The sequence below is a fragment of the Neoarius graeffei genome, chromosome 19 (genome assembly GCF_027579695.1).
Source record: "Neoarius graeffei isolate fNeoGra1 chromosome 19, fNeoGra1.pri, whole genome shotgun sequence".
In the NCBI taxonomy this organism is placed as follows: Eukaryota; Metazoa; Chordata; class Actinopteri; order Siluriformes; family Ariidae; genus Neoarius; species Neoarius graeffei.
The window spans coordinates 45,241,016-45,262,461 of NC_083587.1; the positions used below are offsets into that span (position 1 = coordinate 45,241,016).

Below are 21,446 nucleotides of genomic sequence, written 5' to 3' on the forward strand. Positions count from 1 at the left end.
AAAAACTGGGGGGGACAAAGCTGCCAGCAAACCAACCCCAACCCCGATATGCCTGTCAAACTTGTTGTTAGTAACCATAGCAACCAAGCTCGAGCTCGCAACCTGTGCAGTCTGCGCAGCTCAACCAACCGAATATCAGTCTTTGTTTTATGTGAGTTGTTGCAACTATGTATACACTGCTGTGCACCTCAATAAACCGAATGGTAATTAGTCTTTTGATTTTTCCGTGAGGTTTGCCTTATGCAAAGAAAGACAGCATAGACGTTTTTTCCTCCCTATAAGTGGGGGGGACCGAACGAGGTGAATTTAAATCTGGGTGGGACGAGTCCCACTCTCTATCTGCGCCCGTGATTATGCGCCATGTTGTTGTAACTTTTTTTGAGAGACCCGCCGCCTACTTCAGCGCAGAATAGTGACGTTTGTGGCTTGTTGATTACGTGTAAGTCGGATGAATGCGACCTGGCGGTTCAGACTGAAGTCGCATATGAAAAGAGCGGATAGGGATCGGAATTAGGACCACATATCCAAACGGCCTGGATCGGATTTGAAAAAATCGGATCTGTGTCGTTCATATTGTCAATAAAAGATCGGATACAGGTCACATATGGGCGAAAAGATCGGATTTGAGTCACTTCAGCCTGCAGTGTGAACGTAGCCTAAATGACGTGGGTCAAAATGTGTCTGATGCAAATATGCATTTCTATGCCGATGACACAATCATTTACTGCTGTGGGTCATCCCCTACTAATGCTGTTGAATCCTTGCAGAAGGCCTTTGATGTGATCCAGCACGCATTTCTGCAGCTAAAATTAGTACTTAACGCGGACAAGACTAAACAAATGTTGTTTTCAAAGCCAAGGAAGGGACTGTTAACCTCCTAAGGCCCAAGCTGTTTTTTTACATGCATTTTTTATTTCTCTTTGCTATTTGGGCTTATTAGAACCTGATTAGAATAAAAACTAAGCGTCATCTTTTGATAAGATGTACTTTTAGAGAAAAAGTATGTCCACATATGTGGATTCTTGTTCCGAATTTCCATAAAGTGCTGTCCACGCATGTGACCGCTAAGCCCTAGGAGGTTAAACATCCCCACAGCATTCACTCTTGAGGGAAATGAAATAGGGGTGGTCCACTCGTATAAATATCTTGGTATCCTGCTTGATGACACCCTGACATTCAAAGCCCACATTGAAAATCTTATGAAACTTAGACCCCGTCCACACGTAGCCGGGTATCTGCTAAATCGAAGATATTTTTCTACGTTTTGGCCTGTCATCCACATGAAAACACATCAAAAATGAATATTTAAAAAAACTCCGGGCAAAGTGAAGATTTTTGAAAACTCCGTGTATGCCTTTTCGTGTAGACAGAGATAACCGGAGTTTTGCGTTTTAGAACGTCACAATCTGCGCCAAAAAAATGACAACAAATCTGCCCTGACCTCAAACGTGTGACCTTTGTTTACTGCAGAAGCCAGATTAAGCATGGACTTAAGCTAGCCGCACACCACGGCGATCCACGCGGTACCGAACCGACCCATTTCAGAGCCGACTCCCGACAGGGCACGCACATATCCCCCGACTGTTGACGAGTGCAGTCGCGATTGAAGCGACATGTGACAACTTAATAGCTTTGTGATTGGCTATTGGATATAGTTACTGTTAAATCCAACACTTGAAGATGCTACAGGCTGAATTACAAATGACACAACATGGAATATGTAGCGCACTATCTAGGCTGCATGAGCTATTATTTCCAACCTTAAATAGTGCACTTATATAGGGGAGTTAAAGCGATTTGGAATTCAGCCACACAACTTGAGCAGAGTGGCTTTCCAGCCCACTGTGTCTATGGATAAAGCTTCAGTCTATGGAATTACAGTATATACCTGCATTAGGTGCTACCAACACGTATTTCTCGCGCTAGAAATTGTGTTTAATGATGTCACGTGTTATATGCGAAAGATATGATTGGCTATTGCTAGCGACTCTCGCCGATCAGTCTGGCTCCCGATTAGTTTTTCGAATCGGCTGTGAGATGAGTCTGTACCAATCGAAAACTAGTCTTTACGCCTGACTCGCGACTTCAGTTGGCTCGGTACGCTGAAAATCGGCGTAGTGTGCGGCTAGCTAAAGAGTAATGGATCGGAGTAGTGCCTTGAAAGTGTTAATTATTGTGCAGGTGCTATTTACATCTTTAATTTTAGAAGCCCAACTACTGCTCCAAGAGCACAGGTGATGTGATTAGGGGGGAGGATTTGGGGAAATAACCATCTACAGGTTTGGAATGCTTATGAATGTGATTGAAAACGCAGATGTTCGGTTATGTGTGGAAGGGATTTTTTTTGAAGACGAAGTGGTGTGGATAAAACATTTTTATAAACGGAGGGGGGGGAAATGTTCGGTTTTAAAAATACCCGGCTACGTGTGTACATGGCATTAAACTGAAGCTGGGTTTTTTATTTAGAAATAAATTTTGTTTTTCTTTTGATGTTAAGAAGCGCCTTGTCGCTGCAACTTGTTTATCTATTTTAGAGTAGGGAGACTTGTTGTACATGAACGCTTCAGCTCAATGCCTGAGTAAGATTGACTCTGTGTATCATGCTGCCCTGAGGTTCATCACTAATTGTAGGGCCTTGACCCATCACTGCGAACTATATTCCCGAGTCGGATGGCCGTCACTGTCTACCAGGAGGTTGACTCACTGGTATACCTTTATATACAAGGCAATACTTGGACTACTGCCACCCTACATCAGCAACCTAATCACACTGAGGAACCTTGACTCTTATGGCCTGCGCTCTAATGATCATTTGCTGCTCTCTGTCCCATCCATCCGCACAGAGCAGGGAAAAAGAGCTTTTGTTTTCTCTGCCCCTACCACCTGGAACAAGCTGCAAAAGGACTTAAAAATCTCATCTCATCTCATTATCTCTAGCCGCTTTATCCTTCTACAGGGTCGCAGGCAAGCTGGAGCCTATCCCAGCTGACTACGGGCGAAAGGCGGGGTACACCCTGGACAAGTCGCCAGGTCATCACAGGGCTGACACATATGCCGCTTTTCCACTACAAACGCGGCTGAGTTGGGCTGAGCCGTGCCGTGCTGAGTCGAGCTGAGCGGGGCTGTTGGAGTTGCATTTCGACTACAACCGCGCTGAACCGTGCTGGCTGGAAGTGGGTGGACACATTGGGTGGAGTTAGCGAAAGTGGGTGGACGTCAGGTGATGTCGTTAAGCAGCGCAAATAGTGACATCAGTGATCTTTCAAGCGGTAGTCTCACGACCCGAATAGTAAACAATAAACATGGAGGACATGGAGTCGTTAGTGTTGCTGGTCTTGGTGCTGTGGCTTGTTGTCACCGACAACGCGGACAGATACTGGCAAGAGCGTATAGATGAGGTGAGGCGCATAAGGCTTCATAATTCTCGTAATTCGTAATTCTTCTCCTTCCGGGTTTGCGGTGTTTACAGATCCCAGCGTGCTCGCGGGGCGTGTGTGGGCATGTGAGGACACTCCTCCTCACCAATCAGTGCACAGGGGAGTGTCTCCTCACGCCCCCAGCCTCACTCGGCACGGCTTGGCTCGCTTCAGCCCCACTCCAAAACGGTGCGAGTTTTAGGGGCTAAGCAGGGCTGAAACGAGCTGAGTCGTGCTGGTTTTTGGTAGTCGAAACGCGAGCCGTGTCGGGCTGAAGTGAGCTGAAGTGAGCTGAAAAAGGGTAGTGGAAAAGGGCCAATAGACACAGACAACCATTCACACTCACATTCACACCTACGGTCAATTTAGAGTCACCAGTTAACCTAACCTGCATGTCTTTGGACTGTGGGGGAAACCGGAGCACCCGGAGGAAACCCACGCGGACACGGGGAGAACATGCAAACTCCGCACAGAAAGGCCCTCGCCGGCCACAGGGCTCGAACCCGGACCTTCTTGCTGTGAGGCGACAGCGCTAACCACTACACCACCGTGCCGCCCGGACTTAAAAATAAAAGAACTTATTCCATTGAGCGATTTTAACTCCAGACTGAGAGCACTTGAGACGGCGTCCCTAATTTGTAACTGTTTTAAATGATTTTTTTCTTTTAATTAGACTCCTGTAAATTGTAATTTTAATTTTGTAACCTGTGCTGCCTCTTGGCCAGGACGCCCTTGTAAAAGAGATTATTAATCTCAATGGGTCTTCTTTCCTGGTAAAATAAAGGTTTAATAAAAATATTTGTTTATAAAAAGCACTAGGTAGTGATTGACATCTTTAATTCGACTGATTTTTAATAGATTGTATAGACACTCTACAGATCATCCATCGACTGTCATTAAGTATCAGCTGATACTCATAAAAATATGAAATGATGCTTCACTACCTTACCAACCATATAAAATGTGTTAGTAGAACCAACATGAACTGAATTTAAAACTGTGATAAGACTGTGGATGAGTTAATTATCGTTACTTTTCGGTAGATAAATAAGAGAAATGCAGTTTGTATTATCTGCTCCCTATTCACAAAGAGTTTACAACAAATTATGGCAGGTCATTCCCAAAATGCAACATGGCATGATATCATTTCCCAAGCCTCATTGCCACGGACCATTTCATTACCATTACTAATGAAGTACTATAAACTAGGATGTAATTTTTTTTAACGTTACTCTTCTTTCCTGTTTGTAAAAGGAGGACAACATGTGGGGAGTGTCTGTCAAACTCGAGCCAGTGTGCGTGGTGCGAGTCTGCTCAGACCTGCTTTTACTTTGCTGCTTATCTCACCAAGTTCCCTTACGGGGAGTGCAGAGACTGGTACGACAGGTAAGAAGCAGCCTCCACAAATTGAAACATCTTTAAAAAAAAATCCATCCATCTATCTATCTTTCTTTCTTAATATTTCGTTGGTCCATTTTGCCAAGATAAATAATTTAAAGGTCCTTTTACATATGTAATGTGATGAGTTCTGGATATTTATACTGAAGAACAGAAATAAAAATATCAAAATTGGATACATACATAAAAGGTTTTAAATTAGTTATTTACAATCATGTGCAAAAGTCTTAAGGCCAATTTATGCTGACAACCCAGTCCTCGCAGATAGCGTCGCAGACAGTGTCTGCGTAGCCCCCCCACCTTCGCAGACGCTCTGCGCGCACCTCCCAGAAATTGTGACCACCGCAGAAGCCTCGCAGACAGCGTCGCAGATGAGGGCTCTGATTGGTCCACTCTACATCCGCTGTACATGCACTTCCGCTTCCCTACTTTCCCAGTTTGTTTTGTTTTCACGACCGCCATTTTTAAGAACACGAGCGAAGATGGAGCAGCACGAAGAGCGGTTGATCGAGGAAGTGAGGAAGTACGTACATCTATACGACTCCAGTTCTAGTCATTATAAGTAACCGGAGGATAAACGCTCCACTAACCACACCCACCAACTACTCCTAGCGACTTCGCGCCCCCTTGCGTTGTGGCAGTGAATAACATCGCGCACGCCTATTACTCCCCGCTCAACGATAAATTACAACTGTCTGCGAAAAGCTGTCTGCGAAAGCCTTGTCGCAAGAGCATGCAGAGGCCTTCAGGCACACGTAAAGAAATACTGTAGACCAAAAATGGCTTAAAAATAAAGAAATTAAATGTTTCAACATCAGAAAAATACTATAAACAGCAGTAAGCCATAATAAATGAACTAAAGTCAATATTTAGCATGAGACGACCCTTTGCTTTGAAAAAAAAAATAAATAGTAGTCTCGGGTACAGTGAGTGCAGGTTGATAAGGAAATGAGCTGTAGGTTTTATTGAGCATCTTCCAGAACCAGCCACAGTTCTTCTGGACACTTTGACTGTCACACTCACGTCTTCATTTTGCACCAAAACCCAGCAGCCTTCATTCTGTTTTCTTTTTTAATCTGAAAAGTGCTCTCTTATGTAATATGCTGCTCAGATACAAACTTTCTTTCCCTGTAACACTTAATTTTGTGCTGGGAAACGAATGTGTGGAACTCGAAAATGTTTTTGTACCGACTCAATAATGTAGAAGTCATAAAATAGAAATCCATAGCAAAGTTTGTATGAAAAAAATAGGGTGCCTAAGACTTTTGCACAGTATTCTGTGTGTGTGTATATATTATATAGTATGTGCACACTTATTTTTATGTCACGGTATTTCTAACCAAAGACTTAGACAAGTATGTTTTCAGCCTCTCAACCAAGGTTTTTTTTCCCCTTTCCCCTTTTGGTTCATTATAGTGTATATAATAAGTCTACACCAGATTTTGCCAAACTTTTTTAGCAAACAACCCCAATGACGTTATGAATTTTCTCGACCCCAAGCCTTGACCACCCTACATTTTTTTTAAGTGCATATCACGGGTAAATTCAGGAGCAAGATCAATGTAATTCTCCTATTTTATATTAAACTTTGGTCAAATATCTGTCACATTTTGCATTTTGTGCAATTTTTTTTACCTTGTGCAATACCAGAAAAATTCAGTTGAAATCAAGCCATTTGAGGCGAATTGGTCCGCCTCTGAAAAAACTTGGCATTTGGATTTCCCGGCAAACATTGATTTTCGTGACGTCACGTGCGGGACGCCTCCCTCTGAATCCTACATCAGCGCTGGTTTGTTTATGAGAAAACGACCTGGTGGTTTTCTGCAAATTTCTTCAACGTTATCACGTAATTATTAAAATGGTTAACAGATGTGTCGTAGGAGGGTGTAGCTACGCCAATCTTGATGGGATTAGTACTCATCGTTTTCTAAAAGACCGGACAATGAGAGAGAAATGGGAGCGCTTGGTCTACACAGGCTGTGCACTGAAACTGTGCAAAGCTCTTGCAGCCTGCTGACGCTTCCGCAGGTGATGTCACATATCTGGCTCCAGACTCCCTTGGGATTTTTCCAGACGTGTTTTGTTATTTTATTTATTTCTGCTGTAGACAGATGGCCTTGTGCAAAATTACCCTTCTGGATGAGTGTGTAAAGGGACAGACTTTCATATAAAAAAAAACGAAATTGGTCCAGAATATGCCCTTTAAACACCAGGTTTATAATATAGGACTACTGTAACGTTTGATCATTTTGTCAGTGACGTGTATATGTGTAACGCGAGTGACTGAAAACCAAAGGAATATTCCTTGCAGTGACTTACCAGCCTCGTGGGAAGTGTTGTATTGTTCTAGGAAAATCCGCTGTAAAATATTCAGCAATTTTATACACAGCGATGTTAAACACACCGATGAGCTGTATCGCTAAAAAATTTCCGCTGTCATCATGATTACCGACGTGGTGTGTTCTCAGAACTAATCAATAGCATTCAAACACATGTAATAGTAAATGCGAAAATAACTTTAGCAGAATTACATGTTTTCCTCTGAATATTGCAATGGTAGGTATGGGCTCAAGGATCACTCTTTAAGCCTGTGAAAGAAGAAATGAAAAATGATTTGCCAGAAATTCATCAGTTATAAACAGACCAGAGAATGGGAGATCGAGTACTTGGCTACACCATAAGCCTATCACCCATTTAATCAGTACCTGGTTTAACTTTAGCCAACTTTACGTAGACCAGTGTAGCTACGGAGCTGTAGGCATCTGAACAAATATGAGTGAGAGATATTAAAATGAGTTGTAATGCACTAAAAAGAAAGAAATGTTCCATATAAAATGGAAAACCTATAAGTATCTTCAAATAAGATAATAGACTGGTACCAAAATCCAGAATTGTGACACCCAAAGGCATTTTTGAGACAAAGTCGGCAAACAGTCTTATTTTGTCAATTTGGGTGTGCCGAATTCAAATCTGCAATATGCCGAGCTCTATCTGACCTCTGTTGACCTCTAGAGGTCATTGAACTTTGGGCCTGTAAACGTCTCAGCTGAACCCAGTTTCTCAGCTTTCTAAGGAATGAAATGTACTAAAATGATTAATGAAGTTAGCAAATGGCCTTGTTTGTTAAATGTTTGGGTGCTGAATTCATTTTTCATTTGTAAAATGACATATGACCTCTGATAACCTCAAGGTCATTAAACTTGGCCTATAGAGATCTTGCAGTCACGTGACCGGAAAGTACACAACCGCCATCGTGTCGGTCAAAAACACCGCTGAATACTGCTGCACTCGAGTACAGAATGGATCAATTTCAACCGACGGACTACACGGCTCATTTTTCTAATGAACAGATAACTAGATATATGTCTAAAATAAACGATCTACAGATTTGTGACCCTTATGGCTTTCCGGACGGAGTTTTCACGACCGGATTTTGAACTGCCAGCGGAATACCCGGACGTGTATGATTACCTCATCAACTTTCCCTCGCTGTTCAGTGGTGAAGCGCTGCGTGCTTATAAATCTCTGGACAGTTTTCTTTACAGAAATTCAGGATTTGTCAGCGACTCAGATGTGGCATCTTGTAAACAAGAAAATGATCCTCACTGGATGGGTAAGTCACTTAAGTATTGAGTATAGCACTGACCAGCCGATTATAGAATAGAATAAGGTAATTCCAGCTGTAATTCCAAATTGTCCGTGTTGTTTACATGGATCTGGCGTTGGAGAGGTAGAGGCTTGGCAGTGGAGATTTGAGTAGCTGCTTTCTGAGCTTAGTCAACAGGCCGGCTCTGCCTGTAGCCTCGCTTTTGCTTCTGCTCCCGGCGCCGCCTCCTTCGCTTTGCTTCCGATAACAATCCACGGAGACCCCGCTGGTCTCGCAATCTGGTCTCGTCCAGAATGTTTTTTTTTTTTTTTCCTCGTCCGGAATGTTGTGCATGCGATGGAAATCACTACAAACCGTCATTTTCCGCTGGAAACCAATGTCCAGTAAGTCCATACGGTTGTAGTGGATATTGAAGTCCGGTACAGACGAACAACACGCAAAAATACACACAAAAAACATAAAAACCGTGCACAGGTAGGGAGACCTTGTAGCCACAGCCGTTGTAGTAGTTCAAAAAACAAACAACAAAGAAAAAAACTCTCATATATACTAACCCTGATTAACCTGTATACCCTGTATGCCCCCACATTTTGTATGCTGCTGAATCTGTCCTTTTTTCAGTAGCTTTGTATAAACAATAACCGCTAAATGTAATGCAATGTTATGTAAGGTGATCGCCTAGGCATTCTCATTGTGAAAAGTAAGTCACATGTACATGGACTGGCATTTAATGTTGTATTTGTTCCTTTCTATTTGTTTTTTGTCTGTTCATATTCTTTTTGGGGGAGTAAAGTCAGTTTAAAAATGCCGTTAAATGCATAGGCCTATAGGCCAAGTTTAATGACCTTGAGGTTATCAGAGGTCATATGTCGTTTTACAAATGAAAAATGAATTCAGCACCCAAACATTTAACAAACAAGGCCATTTGCTAACTTCATTAATCATTTTAGTACATTTCATTCCTTAGAAAGCTGAGAAACTGGGTTCAGCTGAGACGTTTACAGGGCCAAAGTTCAATGACCTCTAGAGGTCAACAGAGGTCAGATAGAGCTCGGCATATTGCAGATTTGAATTCGGCACACCCAAATTGACAAAATAAGACTGTTTGCCGACTTTTCTCAAAAATGCCTTTAACTCCTTAAATAAGCACTTTTTTGAATTTTGGTACCAGTCTATAATAGAAGGTAAGATTAACTTTTTTTTTTTTAAATCGCCGTAGAGGAAATTCACAAAATGTCCCATTTCCTTATTCAGTCCAGATTGTGTGACCTTGCTACTGCTGTGACAGCAACATTTATGCTATAGCTTATGTTACATAAGTCAGGAATGTTCAGATGGAGCAGGCCCAGATAGCATTACAGTCCGCAGCTGATGTTCTAAGGTCCGCATTGGCTCTGTCTGACAGGCCAACCCTTTCCCCGGGTCAGCGTCGGATGTGAGCAGAATGATACACACAGTGATAGGTTTATACACCCGCGGGGCGGGACCATGCGGGCGCGCTCTTCAGCAGTTTCAACAGACACCAACAATTTCTTCAACAGTTTCAACAGACACATGTTCTTAGTGATCCGTGCCGGGCCTGGCCCACATCCGCTCCAGGTCCAAAAATCGTATCTGTGCCGGATACGGGGCGGAGAGCAAAAGTTATGTGGGACAGATCCATTTGCTGTATTCAGACCGGACTTTGGGGTACATCCGGTGCTGATCTGGCTCGGATCACATTGCTATCTGGGGGAATAAAATCTGCCTTGGTCAATTCATATGAATGAAAGAGAAGATAGAAATGCAGAAAAAGAACCAGCAATTATTATTTTTCTTTATTAATTCGTAATACATGAAGCAACAAAAAGCAAACAAAATGAGTTCTCGTCCTTTTAAAAGAAAAGAAGTGCTGCTAAATATGAAAAGGTTTGGCAAAGAAGGCTATTTGCTTTCTTGCTCTTTATCATGTGCTGTAATTGTCTGTTTCCACAGGAATGAGAAGGTAGCTACAAACCTCATTTCCAGAAGCGTTGGGATATTTTCCGAAATGCAATAAAACCAAAAATCAGTGATTTTGTTAATTCACGTGAAACTTTATTTAACTGACAAAAGTACAAAGAAAAGATGTTCACCAGTTTTACTGACCAACTTGATTGTATTTTGAAAATATAAATGAAGTTAGAATTTGGGGCGGCACGGTGGTGTAGTGGTTAGCACTGTCACCTCACAGCAAGAAGGTCCGGGTTCGAGCCCCGTGGCCGGCGAGGGCCTTTCTGTGCTGAGTTTGCATGTTCTCCCCGTGTCCGTGTGGGTTTCCTCCGGGTGCTCCGGTTTCCCCCACAGTCCAAAGACATGCAGGTTAGGTTAACTGGTGACTCTAAATTGACCGTAGGTGTGAATGTGAGTGTGAATGGTTGTCTGTGTCTGTGTGTCAGCCCTGTGATGACCTGGCGACTTGTCCAGGGTGTACCCCGCCTTTCGCCCGTAGTCAGCTGGGATAGGCTCCAGCTTGCCTGCAACCCTGTAGAACAGGATAAAGTGGCTAGAGATAATGAGATGAGATGAATGAGAAGTTAGAATTTGATACCTGTAACGCACACAAAAAAAGTTGGGATAGAGGCAAAATAAGACTGAAAAGTTTATACGATATTCAAGTGACACCATTTTGGAAGATTCCACAATAAACAGGTTAATTGGTAACATGATTTTGTATAAAAGGAGCAGCACCAAAGGCCCAGTCTTTGCAAGCAAGGATGGGTCGTGGCTCACTCCTTAGTGCCAAAATTCGTGAGCGAATTGTTAGTCAATTCAAAAAGAAAATTTCTCAATGCAAGATTTTAGGTCTTTCAAAATCTACAGTTCATAATATTGTGAAAAGATTCAGGGAATTCAGAGACATCTCAGTGCATAAAGGGCAAGGTTGGAAACAACTGTTGAATGTGCGTGACCTTCCAGCCCTCAGGCGGCACTGCCTGAAAAACCATCATACTAATGTGACAAATAGCCACATGGGCTTGGGAGCACTTCGGAAAACCGTTGTCACTTAACACAGTCCGCTGCTGCATCCAGAAATGCAACCTGAAACTGTATTACTCAAGGAGGAAGCCATTCATCAATTCTATGCAGAAACGCCTCTGATTTCTTTGCGCCCAAACTCATCTTAGATAGACCGAAAGTCAGTGGAAACCTATGCTGTTGTCAGAGGAGTCCCCATTTCAGCTTGTTTTCTGGAAAACCAGACGTCAAATTCTCCGTACCAAAGGTCAACACAACTATCCAGTATGTTATCAGAGAAAGGTGCAAAAGCCAGCATCTGCGATGGTATCGGGGACATTAATGCCCACAGCATGGGCGAGTTGCATGTGTGTGAAGGTACCATTGATATATCAGGGCATATATTGGGATTTAAGAGAGACATATGCATCAAGGCAACGCCTCTTTCCGGGAAGTCCATGCTTATTTGAGCAGGACAATGCCGGGCCTCATTCTGCACAGGCTACAACAGCGTGGCTTTGTAGACATAGAGTGCGTATGCTCGACTGGCCTGCTGCCAGCCCAGATCTGTCTCCTATTGAGAATGTATGGTGCATCATGAAAAGGAGAATCAGACAATGGCGACCACGGACTGTTGAGCAGCTAAAGTGTTGTATCAAGCAGGAATGGACAAAAATTCCAATTGCCAAACTGCAACATTTAGTATCCTCAGATCCCATTCAATTAAAAATTGATATTAAAGGAACAGTCCACCGTACTTCCATAATGAAATATGTTCTTCTCTGAATTGAGACGAGCTGATCTGTACCTCTCCAAGCTTTGTGCGACCTCCCAGTCAGTCAGACGCGCTGTCACTCCTGTTAGCAATGTAGCTAGGCTCAGCATGGCCAATGGTATTTTTGGGGGCTGTAGTTAGATGCGACCAAACTCTTCCACGTTTTTCCTGTTTACATAGGTTTATATGACCAGTGACATGAAACAAAGTTCAGTTACACAAATTGAAACGTGGCGATTTTCTATGCTATGGAAAGTCCACACTATAATGACAGGCATACTAACACCTTCTGCGCGCTTCGACAGCACATTGATACCTTCACTCCTGTTTTTTTTTTCTCTCCCCCGCCCCCCCTAACTTCCGTCAATACAACCAACGTGACCACCAAGACAAGTAGCCTGCACTCCTTGGAACACAGTCTAGTCAGGGGGGCGGGGGAAAACAGGAGTGAAGGTATCAGTGCGCTGTCGAAGCGCGCAGAAGGTGTTAGTACGCCTGTCATTATAGTGCGGACTTTCCATAGCATAGAAAATTGCTACGTTTCAATTTGTGTAACTGAACTTTGTTTCATGTCACTGGTCATATAAACCTATGTAAACAGGAAAAACGTGGAAGAGTTTGGTCGCATCTAACTACAGCCCCAAAAAATACCATTGGCCATGCTGAGCCTAGCTACATTGCTAACAGGAGTGACAGCGCGTCTGACTGACTGGGAGGTCGCACAAAGCTCGGAGAGGTACGGATCAGCTCGTCTCAATTCAGAGAAGAACATATTTCATTATGGAAGTACGGTGGACTGTTCCTTTAAAGGAAAGGTGATGTAACACAATGCTAATAACGCCTCTGATCCAACTTTTTTTTTTTGAGTGTGTTGCAGGCATCAAATTCTAACTTTGTTTATATTTGCAAAATATAATTAAGTTGGTCAGTAAAACTGCTGAAAATCTGTTCTTTGTACTTTTGTCAGTTAAATAAAAGTTCACGTGAGTTAACAAAATCACAGATTTTTGTTTTTATTGCTTTTTGGAAAATATCCCAACGTTTCTGGAAATGGGGTTGTAGTATGCGGGCGAATCCCAGTCACAACACATTCCCAAGACTTTAACCCAGGGGTGTCAAACCTGATCCATAAAGGGCCGTGTGGCTGCAGGTTTTCATTCCAGCCATGCAGCAGCACACCTGACTTGGCTCATTCAATCAACTGAACTGTCTTCACACAGTCAAATACTTGCAGCCACACCCACCCTTGATTAAAGGGTGGGTGTGTCAGTTGATTGAATAAGCCAAATCAGGGTGCTGCTGCATGGCTGGAATGAAAACCTGCAGCCACACGGCCCTTTATGGATCAGGTTTGACACCCCTGACCTATATATATTGTTCTTACAATAATGTAGAAAAACTCACACTGATGAGAAACAATACATTTTGCTTTTAATGTAAAATGTATACATTGGCTGGAATCAAGTATTAAGTCTCAATTCTTTCTTTCTCCTTACAGTGTGCACTCGGTTCCCCAGTGTAAGCAGTGTTCAGATTTAGCCACATGTACAGAATGCCTACAGACCTTTCACTGTGGCTGGTGTGGGGATTACAACAACCCTACCTTTGGCAGGTAGGACACATTTTCATGAACCATAAAACTGATTTCTAAAATAACGCTTAAATTGCACTTCATAAGGGTTTTGTTTGAAATATCAGACACCTGTGAGGTTTTGAATCATTCATGATACTTCCCTGTGTCCGAAATCGCTCCCTACTCACTATATAGGGCACTATATAGTTGGGACGCCATTTTGTAGTGCTGTCTGAAACGATAGTGAGGATGATTACACCCTATATAGTGCACTCAAAGTATTCCACAATGTATCACGAAAAGTAGTGTACAACCGATGGTCACTAACCAAGCAGTATATCCCATCATGCATTGCGGTCGCGCTGAAAGAAATCAAATTAAAAGTCTCAAATGTGATTTAATAAAAGGCAGCGGCAAAGAAGAAAGTATTCAACCTTGATTTAAAAAAAACCCTGAAAGATGCAGGTACTTTATATTGATTAATGTGGGAAATACGCTCAGTATAATATGGATTTATCACAAAAAAAAAACATGCATGTATTTATTATTTTGAAAACTACCAGCTGGCTGATCTGGCACGTTTTAATAGTGCGACAGTAATGACGTAAATACCAGTGCGACGGACTAGTGTCCGAAAGCGTTTTTTAATTTTACCAATGAGCTCACTATATAGTCCTCTATATATACTAAGTAACTTTAAAAACGCACAATGGAATTCAACATGATATCACTTTAGATCCATGCATATATTTGAAATTTATGATATTGTATGTAATGCACACACATCCTGAAACATCGATAAAGGACATTTATTGTCAAACTCAAGAATTAATTCACAATAAAAAAATTCAAAGTGACAGTTGGTCCATGTTCGGACCGTCACGCTGGAGATTCTGGGTCTGTGTCGTCCAGGGGTCTCAGCAGCAGTGACTGAGGGTGTCAGGAATCTGTCACGGAGGTGAGCTAGCCTGATGTGCTGATGCTGAACTGGCGTCGTGACTCGAGGCTGACCAGGGCGTGGACGATCCCTGGTGCTCCCTGTCTGTCTGTAACGCTGACTCAAACGGGAAATGGTCGAATGATGAACACCGAAGTGCCGGGCGACCTCTGTCTGTGTACTTCCGGCACGCAACATCCCGATGGCCTGTTCACGTTGATTTGGGCTTAGGCGTGGCATCTTCAATAATGACAATTTTCCCATCATTTCCCCCGGGTATTTATAGGCAAGATTGTGTGTGTACAGTGTATGCAAAATTTGTTTGAAAATTAAAGCCTGTCCATGTCATTGACTACCCGAGTCATATTGTACGTTATTGAGTACAACTCCCTTAAATTCTGATTTGAGCACAGATTTGGAACTTATTCGGGCGGAACGAAGTTATTTTTCCATTGTGATATATTTCTTTTCTTCTTGAGATAAACTCAGCACGAATTCAGCAAGTTTTATCAATGTGCGTTTTTAAAGTTACTTAGTGTAGTAATTCCCTATATAGGGAGTAGGGAGTAGTGAACGAGTGAGCGATTTCGGACACAGGGCTTGACGTGATACTTCATCCTAACACTATGTCAAATTAAAGTGATATTTTTGATCCATGTGTTTCTTGGGTAAAACACAACAGGACAAAGATTTGATTAAGTTTGTGCTTTTGTGATCATATGGTTATTAAAAATAATTGTAGAAACATTACTGACTTGTATAAACATAAACGTGATATTAAATGTACACCGATCAGCCACTTACAGGTGACGTGATTAACATTTCATTATCTCATTACAATGGCACCTGTTAAGGGGTGGGATATATTTGGCAGCAAAAGAATAGTCAGTTCTTGAAGTTGATGTGTTGGAAGCAGGAAAAATGGGTAAGCGTAAGGATCTGAGCGACTTTGACAAGGACCAAATTGTGATGGCTGGATGACTGGGTCTGAGCATCTCCAAAATGGCACATCTTGTGGGGTGTTCCCGGCAGTGGTTGCGTTAGACTTTTTCATTGTCCGTCATTTTGACGGACAGGGTGGTAAAAATTCCGTCATTGTCCATTATTATCTGTCATTTTATTTTAACTTTTAAATGACAATGTATATAGGCTATAAATGCTATATATTTAATAACTTGTGTTTTCATGGACTCATTTTCATCTCATCTCATTATCTCTAGCCGCTTTATCCTTCTACAGGGTCGCAGGCAAGCTGGAGCCTATCCCAGCTGACTACGGGCGAAAGGCGGGGTACACCCTGGACAAGTCGCCAGGTCATCACAGGGCTGACACATAGACACAGACAACCATTCACACTCACATTCACACCTACAGTCAATTTAGAGTCACCAGTTAACCTAACCTGCATGTCTTTGGACTGTGGGGGAAACCGGAGCACCCGGAGGAAACCCACGCAGACACGGGGAGAACATGCAAACTCCACACAGAAAGGCCCTCACCGGCCCCGGGGCTTGAACCCAGGACCTTCTTGCTGTGAGGCGACAGCGCTAACCACTACACCACCGTGCCGCCCCACTCATTTTCATTTAAAAATTAATTCACAGAGCAAGCTTGTATTATTTAATCATTTATTTATGTATTTATGATGGAAAAAGATGAACAGAGATTCTGACGTTCGGTCACTTGTGAACCCATTTTCCCTCTGCTAAAAACATTGTGGCTGTTGTGCCTTAACGGGCATATGAACAATGTTATTTTACAACGTAGCAAGACAATTGCAGTTAAAATATGAACAGTCCACTACAACGATTTAAGTGACAATCTAATTTGACCTGTTTGCGTGAGCTCAAACCTTCCTTCTGGCCCGCATGGATTTAAATTGGGAGCTCGCTTGTGCATAATCAAAGTCGTCAATGGAGACTGCTGCCGAGGCAATTGTCATTAAATTTTGCGTCTTTGCCTCGGACAGACGACTTCTCATTGACGTTTTAATTTTATTCTGAAGGCTGAACCCGCGCTCTGCTGCGACACTTCAGCCAAAGTTCTGAAGTCGGGAAACATTTCTCCCAGGGAAGTGATCAGAAGCCGGCAAGAGCCTCTGAAAGTTGGATTTCCCGACCCTGCTAGTACTCTCTTCATAGGGAGGAAATCCTGCAGCATGCGGTCTTTCTGCACCAGTGGTGCAGCTGCACCCCGCGTCTCGGCTCGGCGGAGCCTGGAACCTGACACGGAAGGTCTTAAATAAAACGAAGTTATGTTTAAATGTTAGTTTGTCTACCCGTGGTCTCATTAAAATGATAGTTTAGCAGATATTCGAGCAGTGATGTTCCTAAGCTTCCTAATGCCGCTTTTCCACTACAAACGCGGCTGAGTTGGGCTGAGCCGTGCCGTGCTGAGTCGGGCTGAGCGGGGCTGTTGGAGTTGCATTTCGACTACAACCGCGCTGAACCGTGCTGGCTGGAAGTGGGTGGACACATTGGGTGGAGTTAGCGAAAGTGGGTGGACGTCACGTGATGTCGTTAAGCAGCGCAAACAGTGACATCAGTGATCTTTTAAGCGGTAGTCTCACGACCCGGATAGTAAACAATAAACATGGAGGACATGGAGTCGTTAGTGTTGCTGGTCTTGGTGCTGTGGCTTGTTGTCACCGACAACGCCAACAGATACTGGCAAGAGCGTATAGATGAGGCGAGGCGCATAAGGCTTCAGAAATTCTCGTAATTCGTAATTCTTCTCCTTCTGGGTTTGCGGTTTTTACAGATCCCAGCGTGCTCGCGGGGCGTGTGTGGGCATGTGAGGACACTCCTCCTCACCAATCAGTGCACAGGGGAGTGTCTGCTCACGCCCCCAGCCTCACTCGGCACGGTTTGGCTCGCTTCAGCCCCACTCCAAAACGGTGCGAGTTTTAGGGGCTAAGCAGGGCTGAAGCGAGCTGAGTCGTGCTGGTTTTTGGTAGTCGAAACGCGAGCCGTGTCGGGCTGAAGTGAGCTGAAGCGAGCTGAAGTGAGCTGAAAAAGGGTAGTGGAAAAGGGCCATAAGTTTGCTGGGGAAGAATACAATAAATCGACATTTGTTTCATTTTAAAAGCAAGAAAACAACTAGCCTAAATGAGCGCTATTGTACAGGCAGGGAAACGATACAAACAACCCAATGCATCTCTTTTTTTAATAGCAAAAATGATGTGTCTTCTGCAGAGAAGGGAAACATTAATCCATCTCACTGTGCTAGTGGTTAGAAAAGTCAGAGCGCGGTCAGGAGCGCGATGGGGGGGACAGCCTTGCGCAGTGGCTACAGTGTATACATGAGTAGCCTATGCACTGAACATCAAGACTGCCGCAACGTCGGCTCAGATTGAAAGTGACGGCAGTGAAGGCTATGTATACTGTATGTAAGAAAACTCTGCCACAACTTGCCAATCATTTCAATTGTGTGTTTCATTATGTTTTATTATTGTTATTATTAGGCTATTATTGTTATTGGTAATGGTAACGGTAAACATCCGTCAAAATGACCGACGGCCTTCAGATTTTTCCGTCATAGCTAAAAAAAAAAAAAAATCCGTCAATGACGGACAATTGTCGGTTAACGCGACCTACCTGGTATGCAGTGGTTAATATGTACCAAAAGTGGTCCAAGGAAGGACAACTGGTGAACCAGCGACAGGGTCATGGGTGTTGAAGGCTCACTGATTTGCACGGGGCACGAAGGCTAGCCTATATGGTCCAATCCTACAGAAGAGCTGCTGTAGCACAAACTGCTGAAAAAGTTAATGCTGGCTAAAACAGACAGGTGTCAGCATTAACTTTTTCAGCAGTTTGTGCTACAGTAGGTCTTCTGTGGGATTGGACCATATGGGCTAGCCTTTGTGCCCCATGCGAATCAGTGAGCCTTCGACACCCATTACCCTGTCACTGGTTCACCAGTTGTCCTTCTATGGACTGCTTTTGCTCCTCAAGCAAAAATGATCTGGAAAAACTAATACATGCCTTCATCTCTAGTAGGGTTGATTACTGCAATGGTCTTTTCACAGGCTTGCCAAAAAAGACCATCAAACGACTTCAGCTGGTTCAAAATGCAGCGGCGAGGGTTCTCACACGAACAAAAAGAACAGAGCACATTACTCCAATTCTAAGGTCCCTTCACTGGCTTCCAGTAAGCTAGAGAATTGACTTTAAAGTATTGCTGCTGGTGTACAAATCTCTAAATGGTACAGGGCCCAATTACCTCTCTGATATGTTACAGCGGTCTAACCCAATCAGATCTACCAGATCACAACAGAAAAATTTACTATTAAAACCAGTTGTTAAAACAAAGTGTGGTGAAGCAGCTTTTAGCTACTATGCAGTACAGCTATGGAACCGACTCCCAGAGGACATCAAAAATGCTCCTGCTGTTGACAGCTTCAAATCTAGACTAAAGACCAAGCTGTTTTCAGATGCTTTCTGTTAAATAATTAATATTGTCGTCTTTACATTCTTTATAATCTTTACTTCTCTGCATGTTTTAAATTTACTTTAACTTTATCCTATTTTATTCTTTATTCTATTCTGCTGGGTTTTTTCTTTTCTTTCTCATCCTATTTGAACTACTACTTCATTTTATTATTTTTATTTATTTATTTTTTTTTAAAGATATTTTTTTGGGCTTTTTGCACCTTTATTGGATAGGACAGTGTAGAGACAGGAAATGAGCGGGAGAGAGAGAGACGGGAAGGGATCGGGAAATGACCTCGGGCCGGAATCGAACCCAGGTCGCCCGCATTCATGGTATGGCGCCTTAACCACCTGAGCCACGACGCCCCCTATTTTATTTTTACTATTGTTTAATTCTTATTATTTTCTTTTATTCATTCATTCATTATCTGTAGCCGCTTTATCCTTCTACAGGGTCGCAGGCAAGCTGGAGCCTATCCCAGCTGACTACGGGCGAAAGGCGTGGTACACCCTGGACAAGTCGCCAGGTCATCACAGGGCTGGCACATAGACACAGACAACCATTCACACTCACATTCACACCTACGGTCAATTTAGAGTCACCAGTTAACCTAACCTGCATGTCTTTGGACTGTGGGGGAAACCGGAGCACCCGGAGGAAACCCACGCGGACACGGGGAGAACATGCAAACTCCACACAGAAAGGCCCTCGCCGGCCCCGGGGCTCGAACCCAGGACCTTCTTGCTGTGAGGCGACAGCGCTAACCACTACACCACCGTGCCGCCCTATTTTCTTTTAATTTCTTTTAATTCTTTTAATTAATTGTTTTAGAATAAAAATAAAATTATTTTATGTAATTTTATTTCTCTATTGTTTACTGTTTTTGTTTTTACTTCTGTAAAGCACATTGAACTGCCATTGTGTATGAAATGTGCTATATAAATAAACTTGCCTTGCCTTTTGTCCGGTACTAACCACTGCACCCCATAAGATGTGCCATTTTGGAGATGCTCAGACCCAGTCATCCAGCCATCATAATGTGGCCCTTGTCAAAGTCACTCAGATCTTTACACTCACCCATTTTTCCTGCTTCCAACACATCAACTTCAAGAACTGACTGTTCTTTTGCTGCCTAATCTATCTCACCCGGTGCCTCTGTAATGAGATAATCAGTCTTATTCACTTGACCTGTCAGTGGTTTTAATGTTATGGCTGATCGGTGTACATCTATAAAATCAGCACACAGAACCCAGCACACTTGAAATGAGTTCTTTTAAGTGGACGTAGAAACAACTACATTGATTGTGACCGTAATGTTTGCTTTGTGCTAGTGCTTGTGGCGAATTTTGTCCTAATATTTTTTACTTTATTTTCCGCAAACCCTGTTTTTATGGCAGGTGTCTAAAAGGAGACTGGGGAGGAATAATTGACTCATCTGTTGCTAACTGCACTGTTGCTGTTGCGGAAGTGAAAGCCTCGAGGTAAAGCTACAACACATTTTGTTGTTCTTTGCCAGAGTTGGTGGTTGTCTGCTATGCTGATGTCACGGCGGAATTGCTAGGCCAGTTACAGTGGCTTTTAATAGAAGAAAAAAACTTCAGTCTCGTACAGTACTGGGCAAAAGATTTAGGTACATGCAAAGAAAAGCTGTAGAGCAAAGATGCCTTCAAAAATAATGAAATAAAATGTTTCTACATTTATAAAAATACTATAAAGAGCAGTAAAAGGTAATAAATGAAACACAGTCAATATTTGGTGTGATGGCCCTTTGCTTTTGTGTGTTTCATAAGGAAATGAGCTAAATTTTCCTGAGCATTTTGCAGAACCAGCCACAGTTCTTCCGGACACTTGCTTTTTATTTTTGCAGCAAAACCCAATAGCCTTCATTATGTTTTTTGCAGAGGTGGACAGTAATGAAGTACATTTACTTGAGTACTGTACTTAAGTACACTTTTTGAGTATCTGTACTTTACTTGAGTATTTTTATTTTTTGGAAACTTATGACTTTTACTTCATTACATTTGAAAGACAAATATCGTACTTTTCACTCCACTACATTTCTGTCAAGGTCCTTATTACTAAGAAGCAGCTTTGAAAGTGGATGTTTTTTCTTTTCTTTTATAAAACGTGATTGGTTTTTTTTTGCAGCTGACACTGAGACAGTCTATCAGTAATCACTAGGGCCACGTCACGTCCATAGACTGTATAAAATCAAGCTCAATGATTTCTCAGCAGCATTATTTGAACACGATCAGTTGATGGCAGAATGGAAGGAACGCACACACTCATGGCCATACCTAGAACCCATGTTTCAGTTTTCTGAAAGGATT

At 42.7% G+C, this 21,446-nt stretch overlaps 1 protein-coding gene across 2 annotated transcripts in view; it reads left to right on the plus strand.

The window, feature by feature from the left end:
- Positions 1-21,446, plus strand: part of megf8 (multiple EGF-like-domains 8) — a 146,594-nt gene that overhangs the window by 49,088 nt on the left and 76,060 nt on the right. For both annotated transcript variants that reach the window (XM_060900158.1, XM_060900159.1), the window contains exons 19-21: positions 4,671-4,802; positions 13,671-13,784; positions 20,514-20,597. In XM_060900158.1, coding sequence (XP_060756141.1) covers positions 4,671-4,802; positions 13,671-13,784; positions 20,514-20,597 — 330 coding nt within the window. The remainder of the gene's footprint in view (positions 1-4,670; positions 4,803-13,670; positions 13,785-20,513; positions 20,598-21,446) is intronic.